The 20,766-nt window shown below is 44.0% G+C and overlaps 1 protein-coding gene across 3 annotated transcripts in view; it reads right to left on the reverse strand.

Moving 5' to 3' along the window:
* The window catches only part of Fer (FER tyrosine kinase), a 333,973-nt gene that overhangs the window by 8,114 nt on the left and 305,093 nt on the right, over positions 1–20,766 (reverse strand). For all 3 annotated transcript variants that reach the window (XM_057755315.1, XM_057755306.1, XM_057755297.1), the window contains 2 exons: positions 5,391–5,545; positions 1,179–1,301 (listed from right to left, as the gene is read on the reverse strand). In XM_057755315.1, coding sequence (XP_057611298.1) covers positions 1,179–1,301; positions 5,391–5,545 — 278 coding nt within the window. The remainder of the gene's footprint in view (positions 1–1,178; positions 1,302–5,390; positions 5,546–20,766) is intronic.

Below are 20,766 nucleotides of genomic sequence, written 5' to 3' on the forward strand. Positions count from 1 at the left end.
CAGGTGTCCCTCTGGCAGATGGCATTACAGAGCCGTGTGTGTCAGCAGACCTGCAGTAAGCTGTAGCATACGCACACACACAGCTGAGTTCTGAGGATCGGCTTCCAGAATCATCAGTGCATACTCTGGAGATGGGGCTTTATTCTGCACTGAGCAGAGAAGGAACAAGTTCCAGCCTTCACAGGCTGCTGTCTGGCAGCGCTGGGGTCCTGGGCTGGGAGGTGTATGTGTGAGGACGGAAGGCAGGCACCCCCACACCCGGGCTACGCAAGGCATGCTGGCCACAGGAGCCAGGCTGGGGCAGACCTGTCCAGAACATGGCTCTCGCTGGAAGCTGTGTCCGACACAAGCATGTGTGCAGTGTTACTGCCACCTGGCCCTGCCTGTCTCCGTCAGGAGGACCACGGCGCTTCTTCAGACCACAGCTTCTCTAAATCCTTCTGGAAACTGAAGCCTTTCCACTGGGATACCACAGGGGTCTGTCCGGTGTGGAACACAACACCACTCTAAGGCAGCCTGCCTTCTGTCACCTCAGTGAGGCAGGACAAAAGTGGTCTTTCTCTCTCTAAAGTGGAGGGGCCCTGCACACAGACACAATCTCATAAACTGTGACCGTGCAGGACTGGTATCTACACAGTTCACACTTGAGAACTGCAATTAAGTTACAAAAACAAATTGCAAAAGAAAATAATATTTTAAATAAGTTCACAGTTGTGTTGGCCATGTTCTTAGATACACGTTCATGTTCATACATACATGTTCATACATACATGTTCATAGATATATGTTCATGTTCATAGATACATGTTCATAGATACACGTTCATGTTCATAGATATATGTTCATGTTCATAGATACATGTTCATAGATACACGTTCATGTTCATAGATACACGTTCATGTTCATAGATACATGCTCATAGATACATGTTCATAGATACATAGATACACCTATGGGACATGGGCTGGCTCGCAAGGCTTTGCCCTGTTCTACGGGAGCCACGGCACCCATGGTGTTTGGAAACAGACTACTCTGACATGTTCCTCCCTACAGCATTGCGACACTTCACTCCAAGATCTGGTGAAGGACACGCCATGGGCACCGCTGCCCTGGTGCCCATGAACACAGATCACTGAGGCTGGCAGACATGAACGTGACACACCCAGGCCTTGGCTCACCTCTTTCCACCTGTTCCCGGGCCTGCTGGTTCGTCATTCCAGGGTACGGACAGACTCCGAGGCTGAAGGTCTCCCACAGGAGGACGCCAAAACTCCACACGTCACTTTCAGAGCTGTATCTCCCTGAGAGGGAGGAAATGGTCATAGCCAGGTGAGTCAGCGGGACAGGAGGATGAGTGTCACCTGCATGCTAGCACGGCTAAGCCTCAAAGGAATGTCACAAGTGCATCCATTCTTGGTACTTGTGTTAATTCCATGCCGAGCAATGTTAAGAATTAAATGGAGTCTTCAGGAGTCTAGTTTAATCAAATGACCTATAAAATGATTTTCTTCTTTTCCAAAAACAAAAATTCAGCCAGTATGCAGGCTTACTTCCCCTATAGTATCTGAATGAGGTGGTTAGTTTATATATAAAAACATAAATTTGCACACATCAGTCCCTAGGAGATTAAATAAGATGTAGCCCTACAATTTGGCCTTCTGCCTGAATCATTTTTTTCCCAATAAAATTACAAACAAACTTAAAGCAATAAGGAAAGTTTCTTAACTTCAATTTTTTTTCACTTATCACTGTTTACAGATATTCTTACATGTTTAAGGGTCTCATTTTCTCCACTGATAGTTTCATTTGCAGAAAATGCATTTCTCTGTGAGGTTTGAATAGAGCGGAAATTAACATAGCTGGCTGATAAGAACAGCTTCTATTACATGCTGCCTTGTTTTGTCAGAATATCGTGCTGCACCTGTGCTGAGCTACATGCGCTGAACTCTTAGATTTTTTTTCTTTTGGTAGCCTCAGTAGAAGCACAGAGATAAAATCCCACCAAAGATGCCTCTGGAGATGGGTATGAGATCAGGGAGGAGAAGTAGAAACATCCCTCCCCGTCTCCAAGACAATATGCACTTGTCCAACACTACATATGCGCACTGCCACAACCAAACTCCACCTGCAGTAATGTTAAGGTTTTTCTGGTTTTTTAAAACAAGGTCACATGTAGCCTAGGCTTGCCATGTAGCTTAAGGCTGGCCTTCAAGTCCCGATCTCCCACGTCTACCTCTCCAGTGCTGGGATTACAGGCGTGTGTCACCATGCACAGCTTGAAGGTTTCTTGACTCAGCATTTTCTCTTCCCCTGCTACCCCAGGATTTACAAATGCCACTCCTGGAAAACTGTACTCTTCCTCTAAAACAGAGTGGCCTCTTCCGATCCTGAAGAAGGCAGAATGGCTGGAGCGTGCCTGTGCTGGGGTGGACTCTCAGAGTGGACTCACTGAGCAGCTTCCCACTTCGGAGAAGGCCATTGTGGACATCCCTGTGCTGTTGGGTAGGAAAAGTACTTTTCTTCTCTACATATCAAGTCTTTTCATGAAACTCATTCAGCGGCTAAAGGTTACGGCTAATTTGTAAAGAAGTGAAGATCTGGAGACATGTAGCTGATGTTGTCTGGTGGAGATCAAGGAAGGTGCTCTGTGTGTATACAGACCACACTTCAGAAAGCCTACGGAACCTGCCTGACCTTCGAATCTGGTTTGGTGGATCACTTTAAAACCATGGAGTGAGTCAGGGCAGCATTTTGCCGCTGTCTTGCTGCACTGACCCTCACAGTGCCCGTCTGGAGCAGAGGCACTACAGTTTGCACGACCATAGAGGAGGAGACAGCCCGCCAGGTCTTGTCGCTGACTACATAACTAAGGAGAAAATGCATCTCCCACTCCTTCCAGACTCTTGGGAGTTCTATCACACCGAGAAGAGTTTCTCCTAGTTAAGCCGTGAGCTCGGCCATCACCCTAAACACTCACGTGGCAAGTGGTTAACTTTTTAAATGATTTCTGAGATTATATTTACAGCATTCCTCCCTCTCTCCTCCACCCACACCTTCCTATATGCCTCCCCACTACCCACCAGATTCAGGGCCTCTTTTCTCACTGTTACTGCATGCACAGCTGTATGTGCACATACATACATCTTCCTAAGTATGTCCCTGTTCAGTATATTATTATGTCACATGGATGCATGCTTTAGGACTGACCATTTCACACTGGACAACCAATTGGTATGTTCTTCCCTGGGGAAGACCCTCTCTCCCACTCCTTGCTGGAAAACTTTCCCAATAACTGATAAGTAGGTGATGTTATTTCTTAGAGGAAGATGAGTATACTACCTTTTCTTTATAGCCTAGTACTTCTGCTGAAAACTAGACTGAGAACGGGAGTACAGTCTGGGTATGCTAGCATTTGATTGCTGGGGAGTGTTACGATTTGAATGTGAGATGTGTGATCCATTAGTCCCTGAGTGGCGGGGCTATTTGGGAAGGTAATGAATGAGGCCTTGTTGGAGGAAGTAGGTCACTGCAGGCAGCTGTTGATGCTTTAAAGTCAGGCCCTACTTCCTGTTCAATGTAACTACCGTGTCTTCCCTGCCATGACAGACTATGTCGCTCTATAAATACAAGTCAGAAATAAACTCCTCCTCCCATTGGTTCCTGTTGTCAGGGTGTCTGACCGAGCAATGAGAAAGTAACTAAGCTAGACTGTCACAAATACACGGTTGAGAGGCGTTTGAGAACAAGACGAGAGCACAGAAAAAGTATCTGTCCCTGGAAAGGAGATTATATGGCTAGAGACAGGTGTGGGTAAGGGGCCTTTAACAGTGCCTGATTCTTAAAAACATTTTAAATTAAGTAACACTAATGGCACAGCTGAATCCAACAGACCTAAGCCAAAGCTGCAAGAGGATCGCTTTGACCTTCCTGACTCTCCCTGGGAGATAGGAGCGCTATTGCAGCAGCCTGCAGCAAGAGCGAGGGAGGCACAGTGAAGGGGAAGGGCTCCTGGGTATGAAGTAAGGAAAAACTTGAGGTGTAACAAGAAATAAGGACTTTCATGAGATAACCCCCAACCCGAGTCTGTGAGAACTAACCCAGCAATCAGGGTCGTCCTGAGGCTGTCTTTTTTGGGCATCTCCTCCTGGACTGGACACTACTAACCTGCACTGTCGTTCACCTATACAGTGTCTTCCTCCTCCCCACCCAACGGCATCGTACAGAATCTGTATCAAAGGCAAATGTTACCTCAGAGTCAACCTGAAGGCTTCCTACATGTCCTTTTCACTTGAAATCCATCTGTCTGGCCCATGTATCTGGAGCTAGTCCTCAGACTCTTAAGTAGTTTAGTGAGGTCAGATTCACTAAAGCACACTGTGATCAAGAGGTGGATTTTTACTTGTCATAAGCATTCAAGCATAAGAAGAAAACCCAGGCACAAGGGCTTTTCACAAATATTTTGCACCTAAAGAAAGACTGTACACATACGAGTGTTACAGTCTTATCTTTCGCCCAGTGGTTTTTCCATGAGGAACAGCACCCAGCTCTGCGAAGACACCTGTGGGAAAGGATGGGGTCCCTGAACTCTAAGCCTGGTGTAAATGACTAGGAAGCTCAGAAGAGCTCCTCGTGCTGGCATGAGGCAACCGACTCAGCCCTGACAAATATCCAAGACAATCACACTCAAACCTTTACCTAGAAAAAAATCTGGTGACTCCTCAAGACGTTAAAATAGTTCACACTCACACTCCTGGTCTAGTGGGTGCAGAAAACACCGCGGTGTGAAGTCCAGTACCAACCGTGACAGACACACTGACAACCGCGGGCTGACATGGCCTGCCTTCCACACATTCACACGGCATGCGTGCACTTCTCACAACAGAGATATGGAAAACTTTTCAGTGAACAAAAAAACAAAAAAAATAATAAAATAAATGCCTGCTCTCATAGAAGATAATACCCACGTCTCTCTTTGCTCAAGATTTATGTAAACTCCAGGGACAGAGGCTGAGACCAGAATCCTGCGGAGGCAGAATCGAGGACTTGACTGACACTATTTAACCTTAGATGAGATTACTGAACCAATTATAAGACATTCAATCTAGCAGACCAGACCCTGCAACACTTGATGCAAGTATAAAAGTGTGCATGTGCAATGTGCAGTGTTCTGAGGAACGGTGCATAACAGGAAGAGAATCATTCTTTGAACACAAGACTTCTTGGCTGTCTAGCCACACTCGTTGGCTACTGTAACCTAGCAATCTCACAGGTATGAACCCTGGGGTCTGTGACGCCAGGCTGGATTCTGCTCTACCCCAACCATGCCGTGGGTGCTTTGCGCTGATGCAGCCCACCTTCATACCAACAGGAAACCTGGAGTCCGTTCATACCATAATTAAGAGCCTCGGGTGCTGTCCATTTAATCGGAATCTGCTTCAAGCCAGAAGATGAATATACTCCGCCGTCTTCTTGCCGAGACATTCCAAAATCACTGATTTTCAGAATATTATTTTCACCTACCAGGCAGTTTCTTGCAGCCAGGTCCCTGGGTTATAACAAGACACAGAGAACGCCCATTAAAACAAGTTGAAAGCCGCTTTCACATTCATGACTTCCACACTTTGCATTTTCACATCTGCAGTGTATCTATAATGAGGTTAAGAATGCTCGCGATTTACCAGGCTTCCCATCAATTCTGTCACAGGTAAAAATCACCCAGGAGAACATTTGCATATGGAGCAGGCCACATGCTAGTTTTCTAGGCATCAGCCAGATTTCCATTTAAATAGAAAAACTCAGATTCTCTGTTAAAAGAGGAAGCCACAGAGGTGAGGCTAAGAGAATTTGACATTGTTTCTATGTTGACCAGCTTCCCTAGGGCAGCACTGCCCAAGGGCTGCTGGGATAATGGACGGTTACCTGCTGTCCACAAAAGCAACTCGGTCACACGTGCTGCTGACTATGTGCAGCGTGGCTAGCGTGCCTGAGAAGTAGTGGCAGGTGGCTGCAGGAAAAGGCCATCTTCAGAGGTTCCCCAAGGAGGGGGAAAGGCTAAGGTGGTAAGAAAGTGGGCGAACCATTCTACTGCACCCGGGACAAACCAAACTGCATGGTGGCTCAGCTTGCTCTCCCTCATAGCTCTACTCTATCCACAGGATGTATCAGAGCTAACAGTGAAGTCCCTTCCCCAAGTCTAGTGAGGAGGGCATGCAGCAATCAGATCATATAGAAAGTCATGAGTGTTATCACCATAGGACAGGATCTATGGTGCATGGATGTCAACGTGTGTAAAGGGACAGACTCACAAGAGGGAATCCTAGGTTAGACAGGCTTGTCTGAAGGCCTCTTTGATAACTGGTATTTACTCAAAGACCTGGAGAGTGTGTGTCACGTAGGTGTGGTCTGAAGGAAGGGTGTGTGTCAGTCAAGTTTGACAAAGACAGTTTCCTCCTAACATCCATTTCTTCCACTTTAGTAAAGGAACCTGGAGTTTAGCTGAATGTTTGGCCATATGGTTTAAAACATGAAGCTTTCTAGTGTCTCTGGCAGTTAGGCGTGGCTGTGCTTTAGGTGCTGGCTGATGAAATGGCAGCATAGGAATTCTCCACAGTGTTCACACAATTGTTTGAAAGCAAGGAGATAGACTGTAGCTCTCTCCCCCTCCCTTCTGCTAGCCTGAGCAGGGACATGAAGGAAGGTGTGAGCAGAGAAGACCTAGCACGAAGAGGAACCATAGCAACACCATCAGAACAGCAGGAAACCAGGAGCCTGGGATCACTTACGAGTTCCAGAGAGTTGCCAGCCATATTCTGTGCTTAGATTTGTTACATATGAGAATTATTATGCTGTTTAAATGGTTTTCATTTCTTGACTTTGTGCGTTGGTGTGTGTGTGTGATTATAAGGAAAATACAGTGGTGAACCTGGATATAGATACCTTGAGTTGGAAAGATCTATGATGTCTCAGTGGAGGAGGGAGTAAGCAGCTGGCATATCAATTCTGAAGTCACAAGAGAGATCAAAGAGACAGCTGTAGTTTTTAGATGGCATTTGAAGGTATGGGATTAGAAAAGCATGCACGGCCAGTGTAGAGAGACAGAAGGCAGCATCCAAAGATGACATACTGGTCTAGGGAAGGGCCAAAAACAAAGGGGGCAGCACAGAGGCAGAGAAAGCCCTACCTCTCTGTTCAGTGAGGACTGCATTTCAAGGGGCAGTCAGCCGCTATGGATAATTCCGGGGCAGACAGTGAGCTGGTTACTGACTGGTCGACATGGCCTAGGGCGATCTTAGAGACACGGTGGTTGTAATTAGAGCGTGACCACAGCGGACAACGGAAGGGAGAAAAAACAGCAGAGCTCTGCTGAGCACATCTGCCGTAGAGAGACAGAAGTAGAGAGGTCTACAGAAGGGTTTCAGCACGAGGGGATGCCCCACCCTGCCCAGTGCAGAAGCCAGTGTATGTGTGCAGGCTGGGATATGATGCAGGGAAATGTGCCCATCACAGATGCGAAGATCTTTCAAACCACACATGAATCCTGCCACCTCTTGCATTCTCAATTTAGATTCCTAATGTTCAGACATGTGTGTGGGACACAGGAGCTGCTCAGAAGCACTCTATGAGTGGGTACCCTCTCATATAAATGTTCCAGGATAAAGGCATCCATTCTGGCTTCATTTTAAATTATCTTCTCCTGAGTAAATAGTTGGATTTTTTTTCAACTGGTTCTTATATATGTGATTTTGGAACACATATATAAGAATTAATTTTTGGAAGTCTTGAGTCATATTTAAAGTTGTTTTTTGAAATGAGGTCTCACTGGGCCCTGGCTGGCTTTGAAGCCATTTAGATCCTCCTGGCCCAGCATTTCAAGGTCAGTCCAGGCATACACTGTCACGCCAGGTAAGTCTTACTTGCATCTTTAGCAAGAGACACATAAACATCCCACTGCTACCTAACAGTATCCAATTAACCTTACAATTACAGGCCACAATTATGACCAGAGAAATAGCATTTCCGTTTTGGTAGGGAACTTGGCTGGCTGTCCTTACAGCCATTCACGAAGGAACGGGAAGCATTTCGCTCTGCTGATTTGCTGCGACTACTTTTATTCATCGGATCAAGACTCAACGGAGAACCATGGAGGAAGCCCAAGTTACAAACTGAATATGACTCACTGCCCGGCTTTTAAATGTGGCAGCTCACCATGCGCTCCCACGGGGGGAGTTTCCTGCCAGAGTAAGTGACAGTGAACGGCTGGTTTATAATTCACTGCATCTGTAGGAAGCTGCTAGCCATGCTGTCCTGGGAACTTCAGGTCTTACCCACGGTTGGCTATAATACACCCTCCTTTCCCTTTACCCTCTTTTGGGGATGAGGAGGACATGTTTTCTAGTACCTTCCTAACAGTCATCAGAAACAGTCTGTGGTTAGTAACACAGGATGATGTGTTGGATATTTCTGAAAGGCTGTGGCTACATTTAATTCAGGGGTTACTGCAAACAACACAGCCTTTTAAATCCGGATCCAGACAGTCTTCAAAACCCACACTTGTAACTTTGGTTCTGTCAAGGCAGTAAGCCCATAATGCAATGCATGCTGGTTATAACTAAAGCCTCCAGGTGAGCCAGACAAACACAAAGAATTTTCAAGATTCATGCATATGGATTCCAGAGCTTGACAGAAACTTGGAAAGGCAGCACAGGAGTTCCCTCTCCGTTCTGTTGCTCTTCAGTGCATTTGCAGCATCCCTCAAAACAGGCACAGAGGAAGCACCTGAACTAGTTTCATAAATTCCACAGACGCCCGTCTTTCTACCTAGATAAACCTGACAGCTACCAGGTAGAGCGCAGGGAAATGAATGAAGAACCAGAGAGGCTCTCCTGACCCATGTGTGAGCGTGCATGCCTCAGCTGAAACCCTGAGTATCTGCTTTTGTGGGACATACCCACACTCACTGAAACTAAGGCTGATATGCCTGGCTACCTTAACAGCAACTGAAGGCAGAAGTTTCGTCTGAAGAAAACGATGTTTTGTGGCAATCATTTTGTTCTGCAGCATGCTATGGCACCACTACCACTCAGCTTCTTTCGTTTTTTAATTTTTTTAAAAGATACGTATCTTTTTAAAAAATATTTATTTATTATGCATATAGTGTTCTGTGTTCCTGCAAGCCAGAAAAGGGCATTAGATCTCAGCTATACGTTAGCTCAGATTATGAGCTAACCCATGGTTGCTGGGAATTAAACTCAGGACCTCCAGAAGAACAGTCAATGATCTTAACCTCTGAGCCATAAGACATAAAAACAAAAGCAAAAAGGGTTAACCTTCAGAAAATATTAAAACAATCTCTACTCATGGACATATTTTCTTTAAACACAGAAGACTACTGGTAACTTCTATGCCAGCAGATTTAAGCAGTACACTAATTTAGCAAGGTTTGGGTTATAGAGGAAAGTATTCTATGCTGGTAACATAAATACCAGCATTGCTTTAAACACAAAAACATCGTGATGGAAGGAAATCACCCGAATCTGCACATGACAGTAGACACAAACTCATGAGCTGCTTCTTAGAGCAAACCAGGAAACAGGTGGACAAGGAGGGGTGTCTCAGAATGTAGAAGTGGCATCAGGGACCCATTCTGTTCCTGTCTGTACCAAAGGCCAGATTTAGATGGAAGTGATGGGTCAGCAACTGGCCAAAGAGGAGACACAACAGCTGTCGGGAAACACAGGCAGGCGATGGAGAGCCACTGTGGGACAGCAGGAGACGCTAGCTGGACAACACAGCTGCAAACTCCATGTATTCTCCTTAGGGAACCACATTCCCATGGGGCTGTGGAGTCCCACAGCTCAGGAGGCAGGTGGATCTCTGTGAACTGGAGGCTAGTTTGGTCTACAAAAGGAGTTTCAGGGCAGTCAGAGCTGTTACACAGAGAAACCCTGTCTCAGAAATCTAAATAAGAAAGCCACATTCTTTAGTAGTTAAGAAGAACTGAAGATAGATGCTGGAAAATTATCAGAATCAAATTTTCATAATCGCTAATTTATCCCAAGAGGAGAGAGGGGCCTGTCCTTGTATTTAGTTAGCTACTGTAGTTAATCTGGGAGGCTGAAGCTGTAGGAAATGGGTCTCTCTGTGTAGACAGTGTGAGCTGTTTCCCACCATCTGTGCATGCACTGTGAGGGAACACTGGCTCTCCAGAGGTTATCTCTGGCATAAGGTTTAAACAAACTCCGACTGATGATTAAACCCCTTAATAGTCTAGTCCAGATGAAGAGGGGGAGTATTAAAAAGCATTGGTGAGGAGACAATGTTTAAATCCCTTTAGTTCACAGACACACCAGATTCCCAAGGGTAATACCACAGAAGTGTTTTAAGACATGCATTAGGGCCAGAAGCTATGGGAGGCTAGAATAACAGCGCCGTGAGGGCCACCTCCCCTGGTCACTTCAGCAAGTGTGACAGGGACGTCTATTTCTAAAACACACCTGGGAAGGAGATTTAAAACCTGCAACCTGCTTGCTCTTTGGGCTGAGGAGGGAGGAAGACTTGATTGGGGGAGGGGGGGAATGGGAGGTGGTGGCGGGGAAGAGGCAGAAATCTTTAATAATTAAATTAATTAATTAACTAATAAAAAAAAAAGAAAAAAAAACCTACACTTCCCTCTTCTGAGATGGTAGAGGGAAACAGAACTTACTTTCTTAGGTAACAAAAACACAAACACCAGAATCAAACACAGTGTTAATCATTCACTAACAACAGAATCTAAAATGCTACCCAGAGCAGCACTGAAAATAGTGACAAGACCATTCCTAACTGAACAGCCACCACGGTAATGGCAGTCGTTTATCTAGCGCTTTGTAACTTGACGGGTATCTCTCTCAACACTCAACTTCATGCGTACTATGCTACATGCTAAATCCATTTTACGAACTTTTCCCACAAAGCAATGATTTACTCTTAGGACTTCCAGATTAGGAATTTGGAGAGTGGACATCTCATCCAGTGTTTTCCTAAATAAGCTGTTTAAGTTTATCTGTTACGCATTATTCCCCTGGACTTTGGTGTAGTGATACTTTGTTTGTGTTTTAACAAATAAAGCTTGCCTGAGATCAGAGTGCAGAGCTAAGCCACTAGAGGCCAGGGAGTGGTGGAACACACCTTTAATCCCCTGAAGTTGGGAGGCAGAGGCAGAGGCAGAGGGATCACTCTTAGTTCAAGGCCACCCCTGGCTACACAAGAATTAATCTGTCTAAAAGAGAAACAGAGCTCACACAAAGGTGATCCCAGCAGTTGGGATCCCACACCTTTAATCCCAGCACAAGGGAGGTGGAGACAGGAGTGATATGGCTGGGCAGAGAGAGGAATATAAGGCGGGAGGAGACAGGAGCTGAGTGCAGTCTGAGGCAGCAGTCTGAGAAGGCAGTCTGAGGACAGGATCGCCCTTTTGGTCTGAGGATTCGGTAGAGGTAAAAGGTCTCTCTAAGTGGCTGCCTGCTCTGCTTCTCTGATTGCTTGGATTTCATCCCCTAATATCTGACTCCGGTTTTATTATTAAGAACAATTAGAACTCGTGCTATGCTTTGGAGCTGAAAGCACCATTCTTTCCTGAGCATGAAGACCACTGTGTAAAGGAAAGTAATTTTATAATTCTTTGCCCAACATCTATGTGGGTACGAGAGCCATATATTTTATGACGGTTGACAGAAAGAGCATAACATGGTGGAAAGGCATTAAAAATCCAACAACATTTAGAAACAGATTTGTAATCTAGCGATGACAACAGTAAAACAGGGTGGCATTACATATGTGTAAGCCATGCTATCTCAGATGCTGCTCCATGTACTCGTGGAAGACAAGCAGTGACTGGAGGGGTCAGAGGTGGGGTGTCCATTAGCGAGGACCAGGCTAAGGACACCATCTTCCCGTAACTGGGATGGATATCACTACCGCACAGTAGTAGCAGACAGAAATGAGGGAAAGGTTTCCAGGTTACCAGTGCAATGAGCATCACAACCCAGCGAATGCCAGTCACTCTGGGGAGGCTGCATTATGAGAAGGCTAAGAAACAGTGTTCCTCTGCTTCGTGTCCTTCACTAAGCTTCTCCAGTCTCTCCTTCAGCACTGCAGCAGCCCGCTGGTGGGTGCCCTCCATCTTTGCCGCTTGGTGTGGACCCAGCTTGGCTCTTCTATCCCACCCTTCCCTTCTAGTCCATCTCCAATTTGTGTGTGAGTATCACCTGCTGATATGTAGAAACACTTTCTACCAGAGACCCGTAGTGGACACACCAGGCAGGTGATTTCTCACTATCCTTCCTGTCCCCCATTAGGCTCTGTCCAGACTTTAGCAGTCTGTTTGATGGAGCTCCTCCCTTTACCCCAACTCCATTCACAAGAGACTCCACTTCTTGGTGCAGACCCAGAGTCCCTACCCTTTCCATCCCTGTTCCTGAGACTCATTCTCTGTCCTGCTGTAGACTCCACTTCCTGGGGACTCAACCCGAGTTTGCTCCCGCAGCCCTTCAGCCTCTCCTCCACGTGCATCTCTATTCCGTTTTTGTCACCTGCCTACCTGACCTGCAACAGCACTCTCTGCCAGGGACTTCACAACCACCACACTTTCCCAGGATCCAAGGGGAAAGAGCAACCAACAATGGAGCATACACCCAATACAGACAAGACCGGAGAGCAGAATCCAAGAACTCCATCATCACAACTACAGATGCCTAGACCACGGGGCAAAAACACAAGCTTGAATAGCCAAGGCACTATGATCCTACCAGAACCCACTAACCCTACTACAGGGCCCTGGGACATGCCATAGATCGGAAGCCTAAGACAAGGACGTGAAAATAATGATTATGAATATGTTGAAGGACCTTAAAGGGAATATGAACAAACCACTTAAGACAATGAAAATGCAAAGAAATAGTTCAATAAAATAATGAAGACAGTTTAAGATATGAAAGTAGAAATGAAATCACTACAGAAAACCAAAACCAAAATAAAACTGGAAATGAGAAGTTCAGAAAGTCAAGCAAAAGCCTCAGAGGTTAGCCTATCCAAGAGCAGAAAACATGGAAACAAGTAGAAGAAATGGGTACCTCAGTTATAGAAAACATTAAAAAATGTTAGGCATAAAATATAAAGGAAATCTAGGATAGTATGAAAAGGCCAAATCTACAAATAATGGGGACACAGGAAAGAGAAGAAACCCAGGTCAAAAGCACGGAAATCAGTCTTAACAAAATAATAGAGAAAATTTTCCCAATCTAAAGAATAAGATGCCTATCATGGTACAAGAAGCATATGGAACGCCAAATAGAAAAGAGCAAAAAAGGAATTTCCCATGATCGTTTATAATCAAAATACTAAATGTACAGAACAAAGAAAACTATTAAAAGCTACAAGGGAAAAAGACCAATTAACATCTAAGGGCAGACAGATCCAGGAGAATAACCTGACTCTGCAGTGGAGACTCGGAAACAAAAGGGGTCTGCACAGATGTCCTATCAACTGTGAGAACACACACACCAGTCCGGACTACTGGACTCACACACTCCACAACAAAACCAAATCCATGCAGGTTGTATCCTTTGGTCTTTAGTGAAATTTACTTTTGCCAACTTTTAGGTCACAGTTATAAAAAGGTAGACAAAATGACTTTATGTTGCCTAAAGGATTCCCAAGAATTAGCAAAACTAATGACACCCAAACCACAAGGTAAAACATTGCTGAATTCATGGTAGCATTCCACAGAAGTGCAGGGCTATGGTGGCCAACTACACAGCCACCAACCACAGTGGCCAGGCAGATTTGGGAAGAACTCAGTAAGAATACACAATACCAAATCATTTTGGAACTATCAATTAGCATTAGGTTATTATTTAAAGGTGATGGTATTTTAAGCAAAGCAATCGAGGTATATTTGCGAGGAGACTTCTGTTCTTGTGACCTTACTTTGGAATATATGTTCACAAGTCTGACGTTACACATGCACGACACAAGACAACTGGAACAGACTATGAAGCCAGATGATGGTGGTGAGAAGTCATTGCTGGCTATGTGATTTGGGAATTCAAGAAGGAAACACTGGGTCATCTCTATGAATCTGAAGGCTCGAAGAATACTGAATACCGTGATTTCCTTGATATAGACTAGAACCACCGAGCACACACTTCCAATTTACTTTGCGCCATTTCCATTAACTTTTGAATCATAGAATTTAATCTCTATGTACACAAAACAAGGCCCACATGCGTGTGGGGACTCATCAACAGATTACCCCATTACTCTGTGCCAGGTCCTTTGCTATTCACTGCACACAGGTGAGTTAATTCTTCCTTTCAAGGAATTGCTTCTGTAAGAGAAAACAACTGATTGCATACATTACAAGCCTAGAAGTCACATGTTTGGAAGTAAGGTTGACAGGCAGACCCTTAAGAAAGGCACAGCATGGGAACCAAGGCCAAGCAGTTTGTAAAGGATGTGACAAGAGAGTCCTTCAAGGCTCTGGATAGAGATTCCAGGTACCCTGTAGCTTCCACGTTTGTCTTCCTGAACACACAGATACCATGCAATGAAGTCTAGGCGTGTGAATGTGTGTGTATAATCTGTAACTTTCAGCCAGCACAAAGGCTCTAGTCAGTCGAACAAGCCTTCATTATTATACTCTCCAGTCCAGTGGAGCCATATTGACTCTGGAGAACAGGCCTAGCTAAGCTGTTGACCCTGACTGGCAGAATAAGAAGAATGGAGGTCGCTGTGGTGAACTGCTGTGTTTTGGGGTGACAGGTCATGTAGTAATGAAGAATGAGACCATCTATTAATTAACAGCCACAAGTTCTACCACTCAGCAGGAACAGGCATGGCAGAGAAATACCACTGCTCAGGAGGGGCCTTCCTTCTGTCTCAGCCATACTACCAGCAAGTAGGCAGACACCTTTTCATGGTGCCATACTTCCTTTCTTATCTACTTTCATCATGGGGTACAAACACAAACTGGCCCTCTCTTTGGCTTTCTCTGCACTAAACTCTTCCAGCTATTTAAGCGTGACTTTTTGTAGACATACTGGCTGGAGCAGCTCTGTCCCAGCAAATGATACTCTGAGGGCTTTTCTCCTTGTCTCAGAGTCCTCCAGGACTACTTAAAGTGTGATATAAAGAAAAAAAGAATATGTTAAGTGTTTACACTTAACACAGTGAAGCCGGGTAATTTAGAACTAGACTCCTTAGGGGGAACTTTGGGGAATTTTGTTATCAGATTAAAACATATCACAATAAAGGACATGAAACAAGTCATCAATAAATGTTAACTATTGCGTGGTAGCAATAGTTAACATAGTTGGTAGCAGAAAACCTGGAAAACAAACACTTCATAATAACTTCATGAAGAGATTTAGGGTTTTCAGGGGGCAAGGACAGAGAACTAGATTGAGTGCATTTCTTCAAAAACTCACATTTATTTGCTAGGCAGGGCAGGGAACAAAAGCAGACAGGAGTTCACAGTCCTTGTCTGTGAGTTGGCGAATGAAGCACCATTAAGTATTACACAGAGGATTTATTCAAGGACACATTCCTTTTAATGTAAAGAGGGAATCTGAAAAAGGGCCAGAGGAGAGAAGCAAAAAACCAGGAGCAAACAAGAGGATGCGAGAATCCTGCCCACATTTGCTGTACTTAGTGGAGATGGTTCTGTGCTAGATGACTTCAGAAGCAGGAGTGCGGGAGGGCTATGGAGTACGATGAACATGTCAAGCTTGTTCTCTACTCACAAAGAGACAAAATTAGTACAGATTGTGGCAATATATATTCAGATAGCAGAACTTGAGGGAACAGAACCAATCAAAATAAAAAGTACTGTTCTGTATTTCTAGAATGTAGAATTCACTACAAAAGACATGCTAATGAGTCTAAGGAGAAATGCAGCAAAGAGTGAGAACAAGACCCAGGCACATCTGCACGAAGGGGGAGAGAAAAACAGTGCAGTCAGCACATGCATGCGATGCATGGGACTGCTTCAGGAGGGGCATGCACAGGCCACGAACTGGCATGTCGGCCACAGCTCACAGATGAAGACAGTCTCAGAAGCAGGACAGTGGGGACGAGACCCCTGATTAGAGGCAAAGAGTAACTCAAATATCAGCGATGAAGGAACATGGAGGCCGCCTTTGAGTGTTTTAATAGTAAAACCACCAATAGAAGAGAGGGCCCTTCATTTAGGCCTGTGTTGAAACAGTAATCACAGAACTACACTGCACGAGTGCCGTCTGATCGTCCTGCAGGCAGCAGCAGCATTCCGAGTAGACGTTCAGTCTACTTCACTGCTCAGTTTCTTTGAAACAGGGAACAGGTCCCTGGGAGCAGATGCATCTTTGAGAGAATGGGAGAGTTCTTCTAGCCTTTTCAGCTGTTCTCTCAAAACCAATTATCTTTTTAAGGCTAGCTTGGGCAAGTTTAACACAGTGTAGATATACTGTGACTATTATAACAAGACCAAGCAAACAGCTGTTATGCAGGTGAGCCCCTGGCTTTACCACAGAGAGCCACTGTGACTCATTCTGTTTGCGATACAGCAATGTAAATATTACCAGACTACCATGAAATTATTGTCTCTACCATATCAGGCACCTGGAACAGTATGTAATGGTTTTCCCTAAAATCTGAGTCATATTTATGAAAGGGTATAAAAAATAGTAAATGGAGTTAACATTTTAAAATTATTCATTGGTTAAAATAAAATGTAACTATATGTACCTAACTTTATTCTTTCTTTCAACAGTAAGAGAGCAGATGCTTATATTTATTTCACATCTCTCTAAAAACCATCTTCCAAAAAAAAAAAAAGTCAGCAAAGACTTCCTACTCCTAAGGTACTGTGACAAAGAAAAACCCCAAACTCAAAAGAATCACACTTCTAAAAAGTGAAAAGCAAGAATTGGGTGTGTAAATGCCCACAGAGCATTTAGTGATCAGAGAACCAGCTGATTACTAAATATTTTAGCGAGTCTGCTTCTGACTGCTATGGACTGACGTGTCTCCTACCTGTGTATAAACGCTGATGTCCCAGCCCCCTGCACTGACAGTATTAGGAGGACAGTCTTGGAGACACGACTGGGTCACAAGTGTGGAACCCTCATGAATGGAGTTAGTGCCCCTATAAAGACAGGGGACACAGTTCTTTTCTTTCTCTGCTCTCTACCTGAGAAGATGGTCACTTAGAAACCAGGAAGTGGGTCCTCAAAGAGAGCAGACTTGCTGGGCACTTTGATCTCCGAATACTCACCTTATAAATGTGAGAAATTAATTTCTGTGATTTGAAAACCACCCAAGTCTACTATGGTCTTTGTTTCTGGCAGCCCAAACTAAGTCAGAGATTTAGAAAAACAAGAAAATTCTGAAAAAAGTCACAGAATGGAGCAAGAAGTCATGAAAAGGGGGACAAGACATAGAGGGGAAGAGAAAGTATTAAAAATGATGGGCATAGTTCATAGAGAGTGGGGTGACAATAATTAGAATGTATCATGTATAAGTACAAAACTGTCAAAGAATAAATTTAATAAAAGCTTTCGAAACCATAAGTCTACACTATATAGCAGATGAGAGTAGAGTTCTTGCCCATAGGACATGCCAGTAAGGGTGAGCTCACAGACCCAGCAAGAATCCCTGGGCTTGTAAGATACAGAGGAATGGCATGAGTTATAATTGGGAAGCACAGGTTCCTGCCCTTAGGTGGCTTACCTGTCCAAGGAAAAATACCAGTCTTGCAGAAAAGATAACATGAGTCCACAGGGGGCGTGGGAGAAGGGGGCAAAGGGCAGGAAAACTTCCTGCTTGAGAAGAACCTTCCTGGCCTTAATATTCAAAACAGCTAACTGCAGAAGCAGTCTCTAGTCATGAGCAGAAAGCTGTAACCAAGCGAACACTTAACCCCTCAGAAACAACAGAGTTGAAAGGGGAACTCAGGTCCAGGCAGTATCATGAACATGAGGTAACCGTTCCTATTAGAGACTTACAATCTTTTATCTGTGCATTTGCTGTTTGGTGTTTCTGAGTTACAGATACCCCAAAGTCTCTAGTAGACCCTAAAGAGACAGGAACTGAAAAGCATCAGTATGCACAAAACGCAAGGATAAAATAAGAGTCCACGATGGGTTTGCCTAGCTTCCACACATCGCCTTCATCAGTTTGAGCCCACTCCGAAATGGAAGTTCAGCTACTGCAGGCTTATTTTTATTTTAAACTCAGTCTGTTCAGAAAAATTCTCAGTGCTTTTATAGCTAAACAACTGGTCTGCCCAGAAACGTTTCTCTCTGCTGTCCTCTGTGATCTAGACAGGTGCCATCCTGGTTACAAAGACACTTTCAGAGGGTGCAGTGTGGCTCAAGAGCTACCAACCTTTGTCTGCACTGGCTTTAAAGAGAGATAACATTAAAGGCAACAGAGATGAGCATAAACTGTCAAGACACAGAGATGATAGGAAGGACAGCTTAAGTCATGATTTTATTGAATTCATTTCACACAGAGAAGCAAGATTTAACAGCTCTGGCTGTGAATAGCTGAATTAGAGAAGGAATTCTGTACAGGGTCTGGTACTGTGCAGAGCAAGTTGTGATTGTGTACTTCCAGAAGAGCACTCCTCTTCAGAAACATTTACAGAAAATGTTTGAAATTATCATGCACACGATGTTCCTTTAACTAAAGCTATATTTAGATCCCCAAACAGAAAGGAGAGAAAAGTGGACTGAACCGGCTCTGCTAATACCCAGCAGGCTCACAAATCCCTTCTCTGTGGGGCTGGAAGACACAATGTCTGCTAGGCACTCCGCAGTCCCACTGCTAACCTTTAACTTTAGGGGAGTCTACCCAGGATGCCTCACTTCCAGTTACCACAGTGACAGGAGTACGTGACGATACCGACTAGTCATTAAATGTGTGATTTGAGGCAGAAAGATGCCATTCCTCCATTTCTTCCCTCTCGAGCTAGAACAAAGGGAAAATACTCATCCTATTTAATATTAATACACATTAATAACCGCCATGAGGAAATAAAAAGGCAGGGGAGCGGGAAGAGGCCAAAGGGCTGCTAAGGTACAGATGATCTGCTCTGTGGATTAGTGGCACATCTACTTCTGTGCAGAGCCAGGATCAAAGGACTGGGGGAAGAGACAAGTCTAGGCTACTCACTATCTCTAGCCCATGACTTTCGTTTATAATTTTGGCCTTCAAATGCCACTGAAGTTTTTATCTAAGTAAAAGTGCTACTTTCAACAGCTTCCGTTTCAGTCATAATCCTTACATTGCATTTTGGGAAATAGGAATCTATGGGCAGGCTGTAGACTCTCTAGTGTTGACAACATTGTTGATTATACACTCCCTACTTGACAATTCTTATCCTATGCTTTGGAAGTCAACGTCCATCTCTCCCTTGACACATCGTCTCCCTAATACGATGATGAGCTCTTTACGGGGAACAGCTGTGCACTTTGAGAATGACCATCAGCACTCATTCACCCAGGAACCACTGTGATTTCTGTGTGTGCACATCAGCTGGCTATGGTGGGGTTTGATACACGTGATTAAAATGTAAGGAAGAATGTGATAATGGGTTATAAAAGAAGCACAAAAAGGTCCTGGCAGCAGGGCACATAAAGCTAATTCTCAAGGCTTACTGAGGGTCACACATGCAGTGAGTTCCAGGTCCATTTGTGCTATAGGGTGCAACCTTGTTTCAAACATACAAAAGCACAGTCCAAAACTATTTCTGGTTGGTGAGTAGCAAGCAATCTATGAAGCAAGGAATAAGTCAAACATTTTGAAGGAAGAATATAGTTTAAAAAACTACTTCAGAAGTTGAAATAAACTTAAAATGGTTGAAATGATTCCAACTACTTTTTTTTGCTATAGAAGCCCCACAAGTCTACTGTGAAAAAACTTGTAAATACAAAACAGGGCAAAAAGTGAGAACAAAGGACAGCTCTCATGTAACTAGCTAGAAATAATGACTGTTAATACTATGATGGGTGTACCTGAGTTGTTTTTTCTACAGTTCATCTTCTAAATTGTTTTAAAACAAGCATTCAGCACTGTCTACCTGTTTACCTAGCAATATATTAATTCACATTTTCATAAGAACCATTCACTCAATAGTTATTGTTAATGCCATTTTGGGATTATTTTAATTTTGTAACTAAATTTTAGTGAGTATATTGGAATTCATGGACATATCCACATTTATTACAGGTATTTTTCATTGTAGCTTTTAATCTGAATATACCCAAAGGACTCTTTACCCTATGGAAATACATTCATGTTTAATTCTACTACATTCACAATAGCGAGGAAATAGAATTATCTTACTTATATATCAACAGGTGACTGGATAATGAAATTGTCATACATATATTCAATGAAATTTATTTAGCTAAAAAGCAGTGGTTCTCAACCTGTGGGTCATGACCCCTTTGGGGGGCATCAAACACCCTTTCTAACACCAATAGGGTTGCATACTAAATATCCTGCATACTGGATATTTACATTATGATTCGTAACAGCAACAAAATCACAGTTATAAAACATCAATGAAACAGTTTTATAGTTGGGGGTCACTACAACATGGGAAGCTGCATTAAAGTGTCGCAGCGTTAGGAAGGCTGAGAACCGCTGCTGAAGTCATGAAACTTGCAGGAAATGGGGGCAAGTGGGAGATACTGCGCTAAGTGAAGTAACGCAGGTTCACAGAGACACGAGCAGATCTGATCT

The sequence above is a fragment of the Chionomys nivalis genome, chromosome 2, assembly GCF_950005125.1.
Source record: "Chionomys nivalis chromosome 2, mChiNiv1.1, whole genome shotgun sequence".
In the NCBI taxonomy this organism is placed as follows: domain Eukaryota; kingdom Metazoa; phylum Chordata; class Mammalia; order Rodentia; family Cricetidae; genus Chionomys; species Chionomys nivalis.